This window comes from Callithrix jacchus, chromosome 22 (assembly GCF_049354715.1).
Source record: "Callithrix jacchus isolate 240 chromosome 22, calJac240_pri, whole genome shotgun sequence".
In the NCBI taxonomy this organism is placed as follows: Eukaryota; Metazoa; Chordata; class Mammalia; order Primates; family Cebidae; genus Callithrix; species Callithrix jacchus.
This window is the reverse complement of record NC_133523.1, coordinates 13910833-13928437: the sequence shown is the minus strand read 5'-3', so window position 1 is coordinate 13928437 and position 17605 is coordinate 13910833. Positions and strand designations below refer to the sequence as shown.

Genomic DNA, 17605 nt, shown 5'->3' with positions numbered 1-17605 from the left:
CCACCGCCATGCCCAGCTAATTTTTGCATTTTTAGTAGAGACAGGGTTTCACCATGTTGACCAGGCTGGTCTTGAACTCCTGACCTTAGGCAGTCCGCCCGCCTCAGCCTCCCAAAATGCTGGGACTACAGGCATGAGCCACCACACCTGGCCTCTTTAGTATTATTATTATTTTTGAGATGGAGTCTTGCTCTGTCACCAGGCTGGAGTGCAGTGGCATGATCTCGGCTCACTGCAACCTCCACGTCCCAAGTTCAAGTGATTCTCTCAGCTCAGCCTCCTGAGTAGCTGGGATTACAGGTGCATTCTACCACACCCAGCTAATTTCTGTATTTTTAGTAGAGACGGGTTTTCCCCATGTTGGCCAGGATGGCGATCTCTTGACCTTGTGATCTGCCCGCCTTGGCCTTCCATAGTGCTGGGATTACAGGCATGCGCCACCATGCCCGGTATATTATTATTTTTATTTTTTTGAGACAGAGTCTTGCTCTGTTGCCCAGGTGGGAGTGCAGTGGCACAATCATAGCTCTCTGCAGCCTCAAACTCCAGGCTCAAGTGATCCCCCTGCCTCAGCCTTGGGAGTAGATGGGACTACATGGCATGCACTACCAACACCTGGCTAATTTTGTATTTTTAGTAGAGACAGGGTTTCTCCATGTTGGTCAGGCTGATCTTGAACTCCCAATCTCAGGTGATCTATCTGCCTCAGCCTCCCAAAGTGCTGGGATTACAAGTGTGAAGCATGTTCCTACCAGTGGGAACTTGCATGCAAAGCCTGGCAAGTCTGAGCAGCAGGCAAATAAAGCTGATGAGGTGAAGAGGAATTGTGTCGCTCCAGGCAACGGGGAGCCATGGAAGGTTCAAGCATCTGAGTGTCCCAGGGAAGCAGTGTCCAGGTGATATGGCTGGGTCCAGCCTCCCCACACTTGCCCAAGGCCCACACCCAACTGCCCTCACCCCTGCTGGTTCTCACTGGGCTCCCACAGCCCACTGCCTGACTCGAGGACCTGGCCTCAGCTTCCGCACAGAGGGCGGGACTGCAATCCCAAGAGAAGAAGCCAAGGGCACATTCTCAGGTTCCTGGTCAGTGGGGCCGGCAGCTGTGTCTTGGCCTGGCCCCAGGTCCCACGTCCCCAGGGACTGAGCTCATGAAGGAGAAATGCAGTCCTCAGCCAAGGCAGCCAGCAGGGGCCAGGGAGGGGGATCTAGCCTACCCCCACCACGTTGGGAACTGTTCCGCCACGGGCTGCGAGGCCATGGGAAGGGTTGCCCCGACTGCCCTGTCTCCTAGGGATCTGGACACCTTGGGTGGGTCCCACCACCGTGGCTGGAGGGCAGTGGCAGAAACCCACAGCTGAGACCCCATCTGGGGAGCGGGTACTTTGTAGTTCTTCTTCTTCTCCTTCTTCTTTTTGAGATGGGGTTTTGCTCTTGTTGCCCAGGCTGGAGTGTAGTGGCACAATCTTGGCTCACTACAATCTCCACCTCCTGGGTTTAAGCGATTCTCCTGCCTCAGCCTCCCAAGTAGCTGGGACTACAGGTGTGTGCCACCACACCTGGCTAATTTTTTGTATTTTTAGTAGAGACGGCATATCACCATGTTAGCCAAGATGGTCTCGATCTTCTGACCTCATGATACCCGCCTCAGCCTCCCAAAGCGCTAGGATTACAGGCATGAGCCACCGTGCCCAACCTGGGTCTTTTTTCTTTTCTTCTTGGGACAGAATCTTGCTCTGTTGCCCAGGCTGGAATGCAGCGGCTCTATCTCTGCTCCCTGAAACCTTCACCTCCCAGGTCCAAGTGATTCTTTTGCCTCAGCCTCCCGAGTAGCACCTGCCACCAGGCATGACTAACTTTGGTATTTTTAGTAGAGATGGGGCTTTGCCATGTTGGCCAGGCTGGGCTCGAACTTCTGATCTCAAACGATCAGTCTGTCTCGGCATCCCAAAGTGCTGGAATTACAGGCACGAGCTACCGTCCCCGGCCAGGTCTCTCTTCTTTTAGTCTACATTCCCCTGTGTCATCATCTGCCTGTGTTTTCACTGTTAATGCCCCATCTCCCACAATCCAGGGTGAGTTGTACCAGCAAGTCACAGACTCGGAACTTCCTGCCTAGTGAAATGTGTGTCCAGAGTCCTTGGTTGCTCCTAGTGATGAGGAGCTCAGCACCTCCTACAGCATCCATTCCAGCAGAAAGCTTTTTCTCAATTGCTTGAACCTGGGATGTGGAGGTTGCAGTGAGCTGAGATCGAGTCACTTGCACACCAGCCTAGGTGACAGAATGACACTCCGTCTCAAAAAAAAAAAAAAAATACTAGGTGTTGTGGCTCATGCCTGTAATCCCAACACTTTGGGAGGCTGAGGCAGGCAGATCATGAGGGCAGGAGTTTGAGACCAGCCTGGCCAACATAGTGAAACCTCATCTCTATGAAAAATACAAAAATTAGCTGGGCGTGGTGGCACGTGCCTGTAGTCCCAGCTACTCAGGAGGCTGAGGCAGGAGAATCGCCTAAACCCAGGAGGCGTAGGCTGGAGTGAGCCATTGCATTCCAACCTGGGCGATAGATCAAGACTCTATCTCAAAAAAAGAAGCCCTTTCTCAGATGGGTGAGAGGAGGAGCTGGTCTTCCTTGTGGGCCCTAGCTTTGCTCCTCAATCCCTAGACCCTTCTGTGGAACCATAGACCACCCCCGTCTGCAAAATTATACTGAAGAGAGTGATTTGAGCCCCCTGAAGTGGCTCTTCTGGGCTGGGCCTCCCAGATCCTTCAGTGCCTTCCTAAGTCACAAAACTGTCCCATGTCAGTGCTTTGTGCTTACCCCATGCTGGGAGGTGCTAGGACCCTTGAGAAGCCTCATCCTCTGCCTAACCCCCAAGGAGCTCTCAGTCTTTTTTTGTTTTTTGTTTTTGTTTTGAGACAGGGTCTCAGTCTGTCACCCAGGCTGGAGTGCAGGGGCACAATCTCAGCTCACTGTACCCTCCACCACCCCCCAGGCTCAAATAGATCCTCCCACCTCAGCCTCCCAATTTGCTGGGACTGCAGGTACACCAGCACACCCAGCTAATTTCTTTATTTTTTGTAGACACAGGGTTTTACCATGTTGCTCAGGCTAGTCTTGAACTCGTGACCTCAGGTGATCCACCTGCCTCGGCCTCCCAAAGTGCTGGGATGACAGGCGTGAGTCACTGTACCCATCCAGCCCTCAGTCTTTAAATAGGGAACACACCAAGATACAGGCACCCCCAACCCCTTGTGAATAAGGTTGAGCCATGGGCAAAAAGGGCACTGGGAGAGCTGGAGTGTCAGGGACAGAGGGGTGAAGACTGAGGGGCAGGGAGGACTTTCTGGAGTGGGATCCCTGAAGAATGGATGGGAGGAAACCAGAAACAGAAATAGGGGGCTGGGCACAGTGGCTCAGGCCTATAATCCCAGTACTGTGGGAGACCAAGAGTGGGAGGATTGCTTGAGCTCAGGAGTTCAAGATCAGCCTGGCCAATATAGCGAGACTCCCATGTCTACAAAAAACACAAAAATTAGCAGGGCATAGTGGCTGAGGTGAGAGGCTGGCTGAAGCCTGGGAGGTCAAGCCTGCAGTGAGCCGTGATCCTGCCACTGCACTCCAGCCTGGACTATAGAATGAGACCCTGTCTCTCTATAAAAAGATAAATAAACAGGGCTGGGCGCAGTGACTCATGCCTGTAATCCCAGCACTTTGGGAGGCTGAGGCGGGCAGATCACCTGAGGTCAGGGGTTTGAGAGAAGTCTGACCAACGTGGAGAAACAAGTCTCTACTAAAAATACAAAATTATCAGGTCATGGTGACACATGCCTGTAAATCCCAGATACTCCGGAGGCTGAGGCAGGAGAACCACTTGAAGCCGGGAGGCGGAGGTTGCAGTGAGCTGAGATGGCACCACTACACTCCAGCCTGGGCAACAAAAGTAAAACTTTGTCTCCAAAAAAAAAGAGAGAAAAAGAAAAAGAAAAAAATGCCTAACAAAAAAATTAATTAATTAAAAATTAAAATAAATAAATAAGAAAGAAAGAGAGCAGGCCAGGCATGGTGGCTCATGTCTGTAATCCCAGCACTTTGGGAGGCCAAGGTGGGTGGATCACTTGAGGTCAGGAGTTTGAGACCAGCCTGACCAACATGGTGAAACCTCGTCTCTACTAAAAATATAAAAATTAGCTGGGTGTGGTGGCGGGCACCTGTAATTCCACGGGAGGCTAAGGCTGTAGCGTCGCTTGAACCCAGGAGGCAGATGTTGCAGTGAGCCAAGATTGTGCCACTGCACTGCAACCTGGGTGACAGAGAATGAAAATGTCTCAAGAAAAAAAAAAAAAGAAAGAAAGCAGCATGGGGAAAAGGGTGCCCTGTGTGAGAAACAGCAGAGCATTCCCTCCAGCTGGAAGAATATGAATTTTGAAGAGGGCACATTTGCTGTGAGTTCCTGTTTGGGGAGGAAGCAGGAGGGTCTTTCTGTGCAGCTGGGTGCCGCAGGCAGAGGGAAGCACCCAGACAAAGGCCGTGGGAGCTCAAGGCCTGCTGGGTGCAGATGGAGTTTGACATGAGGTGTCGATGTTTTTTTGGAGGGGCATTGTGGGGAGGGTTAGGAAGAAGATCAGTCCTGGCCCAAGGGTCCTGAAAGCAGGACTGAGGGTCTTGGATTTCCTTCCCGGGTGGTGGGCATGACGCAGGACTAGATCTGTGCCTGCCCCGTGGGCATGTTGACGAAGCACAGCCTCTATGAGTCAGTGTGCGCCCCTTCTTAGGCAAGTTTTGTTTTTTCCTCTGTCCAACCCCTACCCTGCCCCTGTGCTCCATGTGGCCTGGAGTCACTGAGAGAGACCCAGGTTCAGTTTTTTTTCTTTTTCTTCCTTTTTTTTGAGACAGAGTTTCGCTCTGTCGCCCAGTCTGGAGTACAGTGGTGGAGGTTGGCTCACTGCAACCTCCGACTCCTGAGTTCAAGTGATTCTCCTGCCTCAGCCTCCTGAGTAGCTGGGATTACAGGCATGTGCCACCATGCCCTCATTTTAGTATTTTTAGTAGAGATGGGTTTCACCATATTGGCCAGGCTGGTCTTGAACTCCTGACCTTGTGATCCGCCCGCCTTGGCCTCCCAAAGTGTTGGGATTACAGGCATGATCCACTGCACCTGGCATGTTTTTTCTTTGTCTTTCTTTTTTTGTTTTCAGAGGGTCACTCTGTTGCCCAGGCTGTAGTGTAGTGGTACGAGCATGACTCACTGAAGGCTGGCACTCCTGGACTGGAGTGATCCTCCCGCCTCAGCTGCCAACGTAGCTGGGACCACAGGTATACAGGATCTCACTATGTTGCCCAGGCTGCAGTGTAGTGGTACGAGCATGGCTCACTGAAGGCTGGCACTCCTGGACTGGAGTGATCCTCCCGCCTCAGCTGCCAACGTAGCTGGGACCACAGGTATACAGGATCTCACTATGTTGCCCAGGCTGGTCTCGAACGCTAGGCTCAATGATCCTTCTCCCTCAGCCTCCTGAGTAGCTGGGACTACAGGTCCAGCCTGGGTAACAACACCCAGCTAATTGTTTCATTTTTTATAGAGACAGAATCTTACTATGTCACCCAGTCTGGTCTGAAACTGAGCTCAAGTGATCCTCCCACCTCAGCCTCCCAAAATTCTGAGATTACAGGTGTGCTTCACTGTGCCCGGCCATTTTTTTTTTCCTTTTGAGACAGTCTTGCTCCAAGGCTGGAGTGCAGTGCCATGATCATAGTGCACCGCAGACTGGGCTCAAATTATCCTCCTGCCTCAGTCTCCCGAGTAGCTGGGACTATAGGCATACACTGCCATAACTGACTTTTCTTCTGGAAAGCCTGTAGTGAGTCACTTTTTTTTTTTTTTTTTTTTTGAGATAGAGTTTCACCCTTATTGCCCGGGCTGGAGTGCAGTGGCACGATCTCACCTCACTACAACTTCTGCCTTCCAGGTTCAAGTGATTCTCCTGCCTCAACCTTCTGAGTAGCTGGGATTACAGGCACCTGCCACCATGCCCAGCTAATTTTTATTTTAGTAGAGATGGGGTTTCATCATGTTTACCAGGCTGCTCTCAAACTCCTGACCTCGGGCGATCCACCCTCTTCTGCCTCCTAAAGTGCTGGGATTACAGGTGTGAGCCACCTCACCCCACCTGTCTTCTCTAAGCAATGCGTCTGCACCTGTAAGATGGAAATTATAGAACATCTTCAGCTCCTGCCCTCTTAGAAGCCAGGGCAAGACCAGGGGTTGTCACTGATCCTAGCTCCTGGTCAGTCATTCAGCTTTCATCCTTAGCTCTTTCTCTCTCTTTTTGAGACAGCTCTGTTGCCCAGGTTGGAGTGCAGTGGTGTGATCATAGCTCACTGCAGCCTGGAACTCCTGGGCTCAAGCAATACTTAACCTCAGACTCTTAAGGAGCTAGGACTACCAATATTCGCCCATACCCAGATAATTTTAAATTTTTTTTTCTTTTCTTTTCTTTTTCTTTTCCCGCCTTAAAATTTTTTATAGAGATGGGATTTCACTATGTTGCTCCTTTGCTCAGGTGATCCTCTGGCATCTGCCTCCTGGAGTGTGATTACAGGCGTGAGCCACTGTGTCTGGCTGTCTCCTCTCTTTGACAATCCTTCTCTGTCTTCTTTGCCTTCTTCTCTTTCAGCCTTTAAAAATCATCCATCCAGTCGGTCGTGGTGATTCATGCCTGTAGTCCCAGCACTTTGGGAGGCCAAGGCAGGTGGATCACATTGTCAGGAGTTCAAGACTGGCCTGGTCAACATGGTGAGACTCAATTAAAAATACAAATTTTTTTTTGGCCGGGCGCAGTGGCTCACACCTATAATCCCAGCACTTTGGGAGGCTGAGGCGGGTAGATCATGAGGTCAAGAGATCAAGACCATCCTGGTTAACAAGGTGAAACCTTGTCTCTACTAAAAATACAAAAATTAGCTGGGCATGGTGGTGCGTGCCTGTAGTCCCAGCTATGCGGGAGGCTGAGGCACGAGAATTGCTTGAACCCAGGAGGTGGAGGTTGCGGTGAGCCAAGATTGTGACATTGCACTCCAGCCTGGGTAACAACAGCGAAACTTCATCTCAAAAAAAAAAAAAATTTTTTTTTGTATTTTTACAAAATACTGGAATGATCAACTATTAGAAATACAAAAATTAGCTGGGTGTGGTGGTGAGTGTCTGTAGTTCCAGTTACTCAGGAGGCTTAGGCAGGAGAATCACTTGAACCTGGGCGGTGGAGGTTGCAGTGAACCCAGATCCTGCATGATGCAGCATTAGATCCTGGGCCAGCAAATAAATAAATAAATAAATAAATAAAGATTTATTTATTTATTTATTGTAACACAGGGTCTTGCTCCATTATCCAGACTGGAGTGGAGTGGCATGATCACAGCTCACTGCAACCTCAACCTCCTGTGCTCAAGCGATCTTCCCACTTCAATTTGCTCTCAAATCATGTAGCCAAAAAATGCATATATACATATGTATATTATATATGTACATATATATGTGTATATATGTACACATATATATGGCAAATGTGGCAAAATGTGGGTGGTTGGTGAATCTGGACAAAGGGTTTTTTTTTTTTTGAGACAGAATTTTGCTCTTGTTGCCCAGGCTGGAGTACAATGGCATGATTTAGGGTCGCTGCAACCTCCACCTCCCAGGTTCAAGTGATTCTCCTTGTAGCCTCCCCAGTAGCTGGGATTACAGGCATGTGCCGCCACGCCTGCCTAATTTTTTTGCATTTTTAGTAGAGATGGGGTTTCTCCATGTTGGTCAGGCTGGTCTTGAACCCCCGACCTCAGATGATTCGCCTGCCTCAGCCTCCTGAAGTGCTGGGATTACAGGTATGAGCCACTGCGCCTGGCCTTGGACAAAGGGTTTATACAGGTTGTTCATGCTATTCTGCAACTCTCATTTGCTTTTGTTTTGTGGTGAGGTGTTGCTCTGTTGCTCAGGCTGAAGTGCAGTGACACCCAGGCTCAAGTGATTCTCCCACTTCAGCCTCCCAAGTAGCTGGGACTACAGGTGCTCACCACTACATCCTGTTAATTTTCTTTCTTTCTTTCTTTCTTTCTTTCTTTCTTTCTTTCTTTCTTTCTTTCTTTCTTTCTTTCTTTCTTTCTCTCTCTCTCTCTCTCTCTCTCTCTCTCTCTCTCTCTCTCTCTCTCTCTCTTTCTTTCTTTCTTTCTTTCTTTCTTTCTTTCTTTCAGACGGAGTTTCGCTCTTGTTACCCAGGCTGGAGTGCAATGGCGCGATCTCGGCTCACCGCAACCTCCGCCTCCTGGGTTCAGGCAATTCTCCTGCCTCAGCCTCCTGAGTAGCTGGGATTACAGGCACGCGCCACCATGCCCAGCTAATTTTTTGTATTTTTAGTAGAGACGGGGTTTCACCACATTGACCAGGATGGTCTCGATCTCTTGACCTCGTGATCCACCTGCCTCGGCCTCCCAAAGTGCTGGGATTACAGGCTTGAGCCACCGCGCCCAGTAATTTTCTTTTAACTTTTTGTAGAGGTGGAGGTCTTGCTATGTTGCCCAGACTGATTTTCAACTCCTGGCCTCAGATGATCCTCCTGCCTCCTCCCAAAGTGCTGGGATTATAGGCATGAAGAATCGCTTAAACCTGGGAGGTAGAGGTTGCAGTGGGTCAATGTCAGGCCACTGCACTCCACCCTGGGTGACAGAAGGAGACCCTATTTCAAGGAAGAAAAAAGAAAAAAGAAAAGAGAATTGATTAAATTGAGCCCCATGGGCTAAGGGACAAAGCTGTGTGGGGAATGGGGGGAGGGACTAGGGGGCTGGGGTGAACCTTTGAGGGTCATACTGGGTAGTGAGGAGGAAGTGGGTTGCTTTCTGGGAGGGCTGAGAGTAAGAAGGGTGTGTGTGCATGTGACTCTGAGCATGTATCTGAGGTCTGAGGCTGCAAATGTCATCCTAGGCTACTGACCTGGCTAAGTAGGTTTTAGCGTTTTTTGTTTGTTTGTTTGTGTTGATTTGAGTCAGGGTCTTGCTGTGTTGCCCAGGCTGGAGTGTAGTGGCATAATTTTGTCTCACTGTAACCTCTGCCTCCTGGGCTGAAGCGATTTTCCTGCCTCAGCCTCTCAAATAGTTGGGACTACAGGTGTGCACCACCATGCCCACCTAATTTTTGTATTTTTAGTAGAGAGGTTTTTGCCATGTTGGCCAGGCTGGTCTCAAACTCCTGACCTCAAGTGATCTACCCGCCTATGTCTCCGAAAATGCTAAGGTTACAGGCGTGAGCCACCGTGTCCTGTCTGAATTTTAGGTTTGTGAGTGTTTTCGATCAGAGGGTCTCGGGGAAGCTTGGTGCATGGGCTTTCGAGTGTGCGTCCATGGCTGTGGGTCCATGGGCCTTTCAGGATGTGCCTGGCCTCAGTGTCCAGGGTTTCTAGGGGGCTGTGTTTTGTTCCGACTCCAGAGGTGTCCCTCACTGGGTGTGTATTGGGGGATAGGGATGGGGTGCAGGGGCCTTCAAGAGGCTGGGTGTGTGCCTGCCACTCCGGGTTCGGCCAGCGTCTCACTGCATGTTCGGCCTGGGTTTCCGAGGGTCCTCGCGTCCCGGGCAGTGCTGGCGGAGGGTGGGCAGGGACCCCGGGAGGCCGGGCGGGGGGCGGGGGCGCGCAGGGCCGGCCCCGGGGCGTGGCGAGCCTCCGAGGGCTGGGGGCGGGGCGGCCCGGCCGCCTCACTTTGGCGAAGTTGGCGGCGCAGAGGCTGGCCCGGGACGCGCCCGGAGCCCAGGGAAGGAGGGAGGAGGGGAGGGTCGCGGCCGGCCGCCATGGGGCCGGGGGCCCGGGGCCGCTGCCGCCGCCCGATGTCGCCGCCACTGCCACCGCTACCCGTGCGGGCGTTGCCCCTGCTGCTGCTGCTAGCGGGGCCGGGGGCTGCAGGTGAGGGGCCAGGACCTGGCGGACGGGACCAGGGCGGCAGAGGGGGAGTGCAAGAACCCCCAAGGCCGGGGCTGGGGTTCACGGGAGGCAGGAGCCAGGGTCGGGGAAGGGGCGCAGGAGCCCGAGACTGCGTGCCAGTCTTGGCGGTCCCTGAGACTCAGAATGGGAAGGACCCCAGAGGCTCGAGGAACAGGGACCCTAGAGCGATCAGAGCTGATGAAGTGACTCAGGAGCCCGAGACTGTGAGCTCGAAGTGCGGGGATCAGAGACTCGAGGTTGGGGGGTGTACAGAGTCCAGGGGACTCGTTTCCCTCCAACTCACGCCTGGAGTCCTGGGAAGTTTATGATTGGGGGTCCAGGTACTCCCAGGCCGGGGACCTCTCACACAAAAGCTCCCCCCAACCCCCGACACCCCGGGCGGGCCGGGCCAGGCAGGGGGTGGGGAGGGGGCGCGAAGTTCTGGGAGCTCTGAACTCGGAGAAAACTTCCCAGGCCGGCGCTCAGCAAGACCCGGATTCGGAGCCGGAGCCGGAGTCGGAGCCTCGGCGGCCCGCGCGCCCCCTCCCCCACCCGCAGCCCCTCTCCCTCCTCTGGTCGCGGGGACCCGGAGGCCCTGGGACCCCGCCCCTGAGCGGGGAGCGGAAGGGGCGAGGGCCCACGTGCTCCCCTCCGGCTCCAGCGCCCCCTCCCCGCGGCCCGAGCCCCTCCCCAGTGGGCCAGGGGCCCCCCGCCCCTCCTCCTCTTCTCCCTCCCCTCCCCCGCTCGGGACAATGGCCGCGCCGTCTAGACACCCCCCTCCCCCCGGCCGGCCTCGCGCTTTCTTTGCCAGACAAAGCGGGACCTGCGGCGGGGCCGGGGAGGGGGCTGCGAGGGCACCCCCCTCACCGCTACGGGAAGCCTGGTGGGCGGGAGAGGGGCGCGGGCCCAGGGCCCAAGCCAGGGGTCCCAGATGCCAGTAGGGCTTGGCGCTGGGCGAGGTGGGGGTTTCGGGATTGAACGGCCTCGGCAGCCCAGCCCCGGGGCCCGGACGGGGCAGGACCGGGCAGGAGCCACCGCCTCCGCCGGACCAGCGCGGCACACACATGGCCTGTGACACACTTGCTAGCACACACAGCTCTAGGTCACGTAACAGAGATGCAAACGTGCACACAGCACACGCAGACATGCACACCTGGCTCAGGAAAGACACACCCAGCGGCAAGCACACAGCTCACACGTTGACATACATGCACACAAGTATGATCACACATACTGCGCGTCGCCAGTGTAAGCTGTGGCACGCACGCTGCCTGCACACACTCAGGCAACACACAGATGAAGATTCAAGGACATGCTTAGACCCTGCTCACACATGCAGAGGAAGACACAGCCAATCCACACACAGACACCGATGCACACACCGTTCACACCAACACACAGCTGTACACCCAGATACACGGTTCACATGCACAGATGCACAGCAGTCTACATACAGACGGCACACACATCTGTGCACTCCCATATGGGTGTGCAGTTCATACACACACGGGTACACCTATGCTGACATGCATGCACAGTCTCACTTGTAGCCACACAGGAACACAATAGATGCATGCTCATAGCCACATGCAGACTGACGCACAAGCCCATGCATTCACACACAGGTGCCTCACATTGCCTACAGCTCAGCATGGCCCATAGCCCATGTTATGGGACCCACAGTGTGAGTTCACGAAAATCCACAGGTCCTGGTGTGGGTGAAAGTGTCCAATCAGCTTGTCCTGTGAGGAAGGGGACATACATCATATACACCCACACTCAGGTTTAGTTCAACTCATTCTGTCACTCACCCTTTTGCTTTCTATTTCTCTCTTTTGAGAGGGGGTCTCACTCTGTTACCAGGCTGGTGTGCAGTGGTGTGATCTTGGCTCACTGCAAACTGCCTCCTGGGTTCAAGTGATTCTCCTGCCTCAGCCTCCCAAGTAGCTGGGATTATAGGCACCTGCCAGCACACCCAGCTAATTTTTGTATTTTGTTTTATTTTTTATTTTTTTGAAACAGTTTCCCTATTGTCGCCCAGGCTGGAATGCAATGGTGCCATCCGGCTCACTGCAACCTCTGTCTCCTGGGTTCAAGCGATTCTCCTGCCTCAGCCTCCCGAGTAGCTGGGATTACAGGTGCCTGACACCACGCACAGCTAATTTTTGTATTTTAGTAGACAGTGGGTTTTGCCATGTTGGCTAGGCTGATCTCGAACTCCTGACCTCAGATGATCCGCCTGCCTCAGCCTCCCAAAGTGCTGGGATTACAGGAGTGAGCCACGGTGCCAGATTGCTTTCTGTTTCTTTCTGTACTTCGCTGTCTTCTCCTGGTCTATTTGCTTCTAGTTCATTCTTTTGTGTCTTTCCATTTTTCTCCATCTTCCTTCCTCTCTCCATCATCCTCTCTCCGAATGCACATACATGGACACACACACCATGGCCCCACACCTGCACACAATTCTCCACTAGCTCAGACCCAGCCACACCCTGGACCCGTCTGGCAGGACAGTTAGACTGTGCCACACCCTAGAGAGACACAGCCTGGGGGATGGCGACATTGGACAGGGCAGCACATGTCTTGTGCCAGTTGCCCCTCCCTCCAACACACACCCTATTCCTGCAACACCCAGCGCAGGCTACCCCTGGAGATGCAAGGCATGTACTAGTGGGTACATGCTTGGCCCTTCTCCCCAGAGCACCACACAGGCCTGCGCAGCTGGAGTAGATGCCCATCAGAAAAAAGGAAGACCTATGGCCCTAGGCCCCCTGCCCCTTCTCCCTCTATTACTCCTGAAACTGGGCATGAAGTCCCAGACCTCCCTGTAACACTCAGCACCCTTACTTCCTGTCTTGGCACACCCCCTTCTGAACATCTTAGCTCTGGCAGCTTCCCGAGCCCCCACATCTGGCACAAGACAGCCCCTCCTCCTGCCCGCCCCTGCTTTGTGGTTCCCAGGGCTCGAGCTGGCAGGGACAGCTGCAGCCTCAACAGCTGGGGCTGGGGCGGGGGGGCCGTGGGAACTGTGAGTGGGGGGACTCCCTGCACCCACAGAGACGCCCCCAGCCCCAGGCAGCTGTTGCCTGGCCGAGGAAGGGAGGGGGTTTGTCACTCAGGACTGGCGTTCCTGGGCACCTGGCTGACCCCCAACCTTCCTTCGCCCCCCACACAGGCCCCCCTTGCCTGGACGGAAGCCCGTGTGCAAATGGAGGTCGTTGCACCCAGCTGCCCTCCCAGGAGGCTGCCTGCCTGTGAGTGCCTGGCTCAGAGCCACCAGTGGGCCCTGTGGGGGGCAGGGAGGGGTTGTCTTCTCCCTCTGCCTCTGTGTTCCCCATGGATGCCTCTACCACTTCCTACATGTGTGTGGCTTGGGCAACCGCTCTTTTCCCCATTGGAAGCTGAGCAGGGGCTCTGCAGTCTTCCTGGCCTGTGTTCAAGTCCCACATCATGTTGCTGACCGGCTAGGAATTAAAGTCTTTGCGTCTCAATGCCGTGGTCTGCAAAATGGGCCCAGTAATCCCAGCTTCACAGTTTTTGGCCACCTGGGGTCACATGTAAAGCCCCCCCATGAGGCAGATATTATTCAATCAACAAACTATCAGGGACCAATGGCAGTGGCTCACACCCTCCACACCCCTCCCATTTCTCAACAGTTAGTTGAGTCCGCGGTGTGATCTTGGGTTGGTCACTTTCCCTTTCTGATCATCACCTGTGAAATAGATAGGGAATGCTTCACCCTGGCGACTATGAAGGGGCTTAACCATTTAGTTGTTAGATATCCCAAGGAAAGGCAGAGGGCTTCAGGGAGCAGAGCAGAGGCTGGGAAAGAGCTGGGCAGAGACAGAGCTCAGTTTGAATTCTGGGCTCTGGGACACCTTGAACATTCAAGCTTTCTGAGCCTCAGTGTTTGCATCCAGAAAATGGGGCAATAACTTCCTGTATGCACTCAGCATACATTAAGTGCTCAGAATACAGTAGGTGCTCAACACGTAGGCGTTATTAGAAATAATAATGGTAGAGACAGGAAACAGGTGCCATAAGGAGAAGTCTCTCAAGGTTATGAGGCAATGCATGGTTCCTTTCACGCTATCATTAATAACAGCAGTTCACGCAGTAGCCATTAACTGACTCATTAATGTATTCATTTATTCAACATCGTGTGTGCCAAGTACTGGGTCAGGCCCAACCTGGGTGGGTCTGGGGTGATTTTAGACCCAGAGGAGCCGCTTTGAAATTACACCTACATTTATTTTGACTGGAGCGTCCACGCCGGCTCACCTGTGTGGACGGCTGAGCCTGACTGAGGGGGTTTCCTGGGGCTGAGGGGGTCTGCGATGGTGGTGCGGGATGGGGATAAGTGTGACCTTACCTAGAGTCACACACCTGGGAGGGCGAGCGAAGGAGCCGGGCGCCTGCGCAGTGGAGCTCCGCATCTGGAATACTGCCGACAGGTGAATGCGCCCGCGGCTGCCCCGCCCTTCGACAGGTGAATCACTGGCGCGCGCGGCGCCCGGAGCCTGGATCTCCCGGAGTGGAGCGGGTTCGGTCCCCCGAGCTGGGCTGTGGGAACCACTTCTTGCGCCCCCCTCAAGTCTCTTTCTTGGTCTCAAATCCTCAAGTCCTTTCAAGGATGCCCCAAGCTGTCACCCCACCCATGGATCCCCCAAGACTCCCCCCCGCCAGCCGCAGTAGGTTCCATAGACCTCGTCCCTATCTCTTCTAGTCCTCGCCTCACCCGCCGTGCCCCCCCCCACTAAGTCTGCGCTCCCCCCTTCGTCTCCCCCAAAGCTCAGGCTGTGGGGCGGGGCGCGGGCTGGGGCTGGAACCGGCCCGACCGGTCGGCGGGGGCGCGGGACGCCGAGCGTGGGAACCTGCCTGGGGCGTAGGGAGGGGGCCCGCGCGGGTCGCGCCCTGCCTGGCGGTGGGACCGGCTCTCCTCCGCACCCGGCGCAGCGCGCCCCCTCCCGATGCGCGGTCGCGGCCGCAGTGGTCGCCCTGCGGGTCTTGGTGGAGGGGGCGGTAGCTGCGTCCTTCCCTCCCAACGCCACCCGCTCCCCCGCTTGCTCGGCCGTGCCTCGACCTGTTTCTCTGGGGGCCGGGGTGGGGGGGATCTTGTGGGTGACGCTAAGGACTGAGTCAGCCGCTCGCTGAGTTCAGTCGCTGGCGCCTGGGACGAGCCGGAGGCAGGACAACAGCCCCAGGGGAGGGGGAGGTAGAGGGGGGTGAGGGTTGGACGCGTCGGGGCGGAGCTTGGACCCTGTGGCTTCTCCAAGCCCCTCCCTCTGACCTCGCTGGTGCCCCTTGGAGATTTCCAGATTTAAGACCAACCCCTCCCAGTTCCGAATTCTCACACTCCTCGGTGGGCTTGGGGAGGGGCTGCAGGTTGAAGGAGTGCCCTCCCCAAGATGAGGGTACGGACAGCGGTGTCTCCACCCCAACCCTCCACCTACCCATCCTTTCGTAGGAGGCTGTATATGTCCCAGGGAAGGGAGTGGAGGGTTTGTGGGAGACCTGCTTCCGCCCCTGTGAGTGAGAGTTGCTCATTTCCGTGTGGGATGCTGTGGGTTGGTATCTTGAGTGTCTGCCAGGCCATGGCGTCCAATTGGTGTGTCCCTCTGGGTATGTAGCTGTGGTTTCTGGGCCCGTGTGTGCCTGGGTGGTTGTGTCTTGGGGTCTGAGACCTTTCATTTGCTGTTCCCTCTGCTTGGAATGCTGTTCCCCCTAAAGCCTTACTTCATAGGTCTGTGAAAATAGAATTCCACCTCCTCGACCCCATCCTTCTATCCCCCTTAGCCCTGTGGTTTAGCTTCCTATGGCTGCTCTAACAAATTACCACAAACCAAGTAGCTTAACTAGTAGTCATTTATTCTCCTGAAGTTCTGGAGGCTGAAAGTGTGAAATCAAGGTATGGGCAGGGCTGAGCCTCTCCACCAGGACCCAGGGGAGAACTGGCTGACAGCTTCCGGTGGCTGCAGATGTTTCTCAGCTTGTGGCTGTCTCACTCCAGCCCTTGTCTTTGTCTCCTTCTCTTCCTTCTCCCACTCACATCTCCTTCTGCCTGTCTCTCTCTCTCTCTGTCTCTCTTTTTGAGACAGAGTCTTGCTCTGTCACACAGGCTGGAGTGCAGTAGAGCGATCTCTCTTCACTGCACTCCAGCCTGGGTGACAGGCTAAATCGATCCTCCTGCCTCAGCCTCCCAAGAAGCTGGGGCTACAGGCATGAGCCACCATGGCCAGTTAATTGGTTTGTCTTTCTTTCTTTCTTCTTCTCCTTTTTTTTTGAGATGGAGTCTCCCTCTGTCACTCAGGCTGGAGTGCAGTGATGCATTTTCAGCTGACTGCAACCTCCACCTCCCAGGTTTAAGTGTTTCTCCTGCCTCAGCCTCCTGAGTAGCTTGGATTACAGGCTCCCGCCACCACAGCCGGCTATAATTTTTTAATTTTTTTTTGTGGGTGTGGAAAAAAGGTTTCCCTATGTTGCTCAGGCTGGTCTTGAACTTCTGGCTGGAAGTGATTGTCCTGTCTTGACCTCCCAGAGTGTTGGGATTACAGTAGTGACCATTTCTCTTGCATGATCCCTTGTTACTGAATTTAGGGCCCAAGTGTATAATTCAGAATGGTCTCATCTTGACATCTGTCATTTAATTACATCTACCTACCCAGGCGTGGCGGCGGGCACCTGTAGTCCCAGCTACTCGAGAGGCTGAGACAGAAGAATTGCTCGAATCTGGGAGGTGGAGGTTGCAGTGAGCTGAGATCGAACCACTACACTCTGGCCTGGGTGACAGAGCAGGACTCCGTTTAAAAAAATAATAACATCTGCAAAGACCCCTTCTTTCCTAATAAGGTCCTAGTCACAGGTTCTGGGACATGGATGTCATCTTTTCAGGGGCCGCCACCCAACTGACTACATCCTTCGTGGTTCTGATGGCTTTCACCACTCCTTGCTGGCATGTAGTATATTAATTTCTTATTTGTATTTGTTCTCCTTGCCTGGACCTGGGCTGCAAGGATCCAGAGGGGTAGGGATCACTTTCATTGCATTTGTTGGTATATTTGTATTGCTCAGGACATCGTAGGTACTCAGTAGATATTCGTTACATGAATGAATGTGTGTGTGTTTTGTTTTGTTTGAGACAGAGTCTCGTTTTGTCGCCAGGCGCCAGGCTAGAGTGCAGTGGCACGATCTCGGCTCACTGCAACTTCTGCCTCCTGGATTCAAGCAACACTCCTGCCTCAGCCTCTCGGGTAGCTGGGACTTCAGGCGCACACCACCATGCCCAGCTAATTTTTTTGTATTTTTAGTAGAGACAGGGTTTTGCCATGTTGGCCAGGATGGTCTCAATCTCTTGACCTCCTGATCCACCCGCCTCGGCCTCCCAAAGTGCTGGAATTACAGCCTTGAACCATCGCACCTGGCCTGTTTTTGTTTTTGAGATGGAGCCTCACTCCGTTGCCCAGGCTGGAGTGCAGCAGCATGATCATGGCACACTTCAACCTCCACCTCCTGGGTTCAAGCTATTCTCCTGTCTCAGCCTCTCAAGTAGCTGGGACTACAGGCATACATCACTATGCCCAGCAAATTTTTGGGTACTTTTTTCTTTTTGAGACAGAGTTTCCCTCTTGTTGCCCAGGCTGGAGTGCAATG

The 17605-nt window shown here is 54.0% G+C and overlaps 1 protein-coding gene across 6 annotated transcripts in view; it reads left to right on the top strand.

Moving 5' to 3' along the window:
- NOTCH3 (notch receptor 3) overlaps positions 1–17605 on the top strand; it is a 56036-nt gene that overhangs the window by 4507 nt on the left and 33924 nt on the right. For 3 of the 6 annotated variants that reach the window (XM_054250475.2, XM_035286014.3, XM_035286013.3), the window contains exons 1-2: positions 9738–9940; positions 13131–13209. The exons of 2 other annotated variants lie outside the window; for them this stretch is intronic. In XM_054250475.2, the coding sequence (XP_054106450.2) occupies positions 9829–9940; positions 13131–13209 (191 nt within the window). In that variant the 5' untranslated portion in view covers positions 9738–9828. Of the gene's footprint in view, positions 1–9737; positions 9941–13130; positions 13210–16620; positions 16908–17605 lie in introns of those variants that run through there. One more of the 6 variants, XM_078358963.1, reaches the window with a different exon arrangement.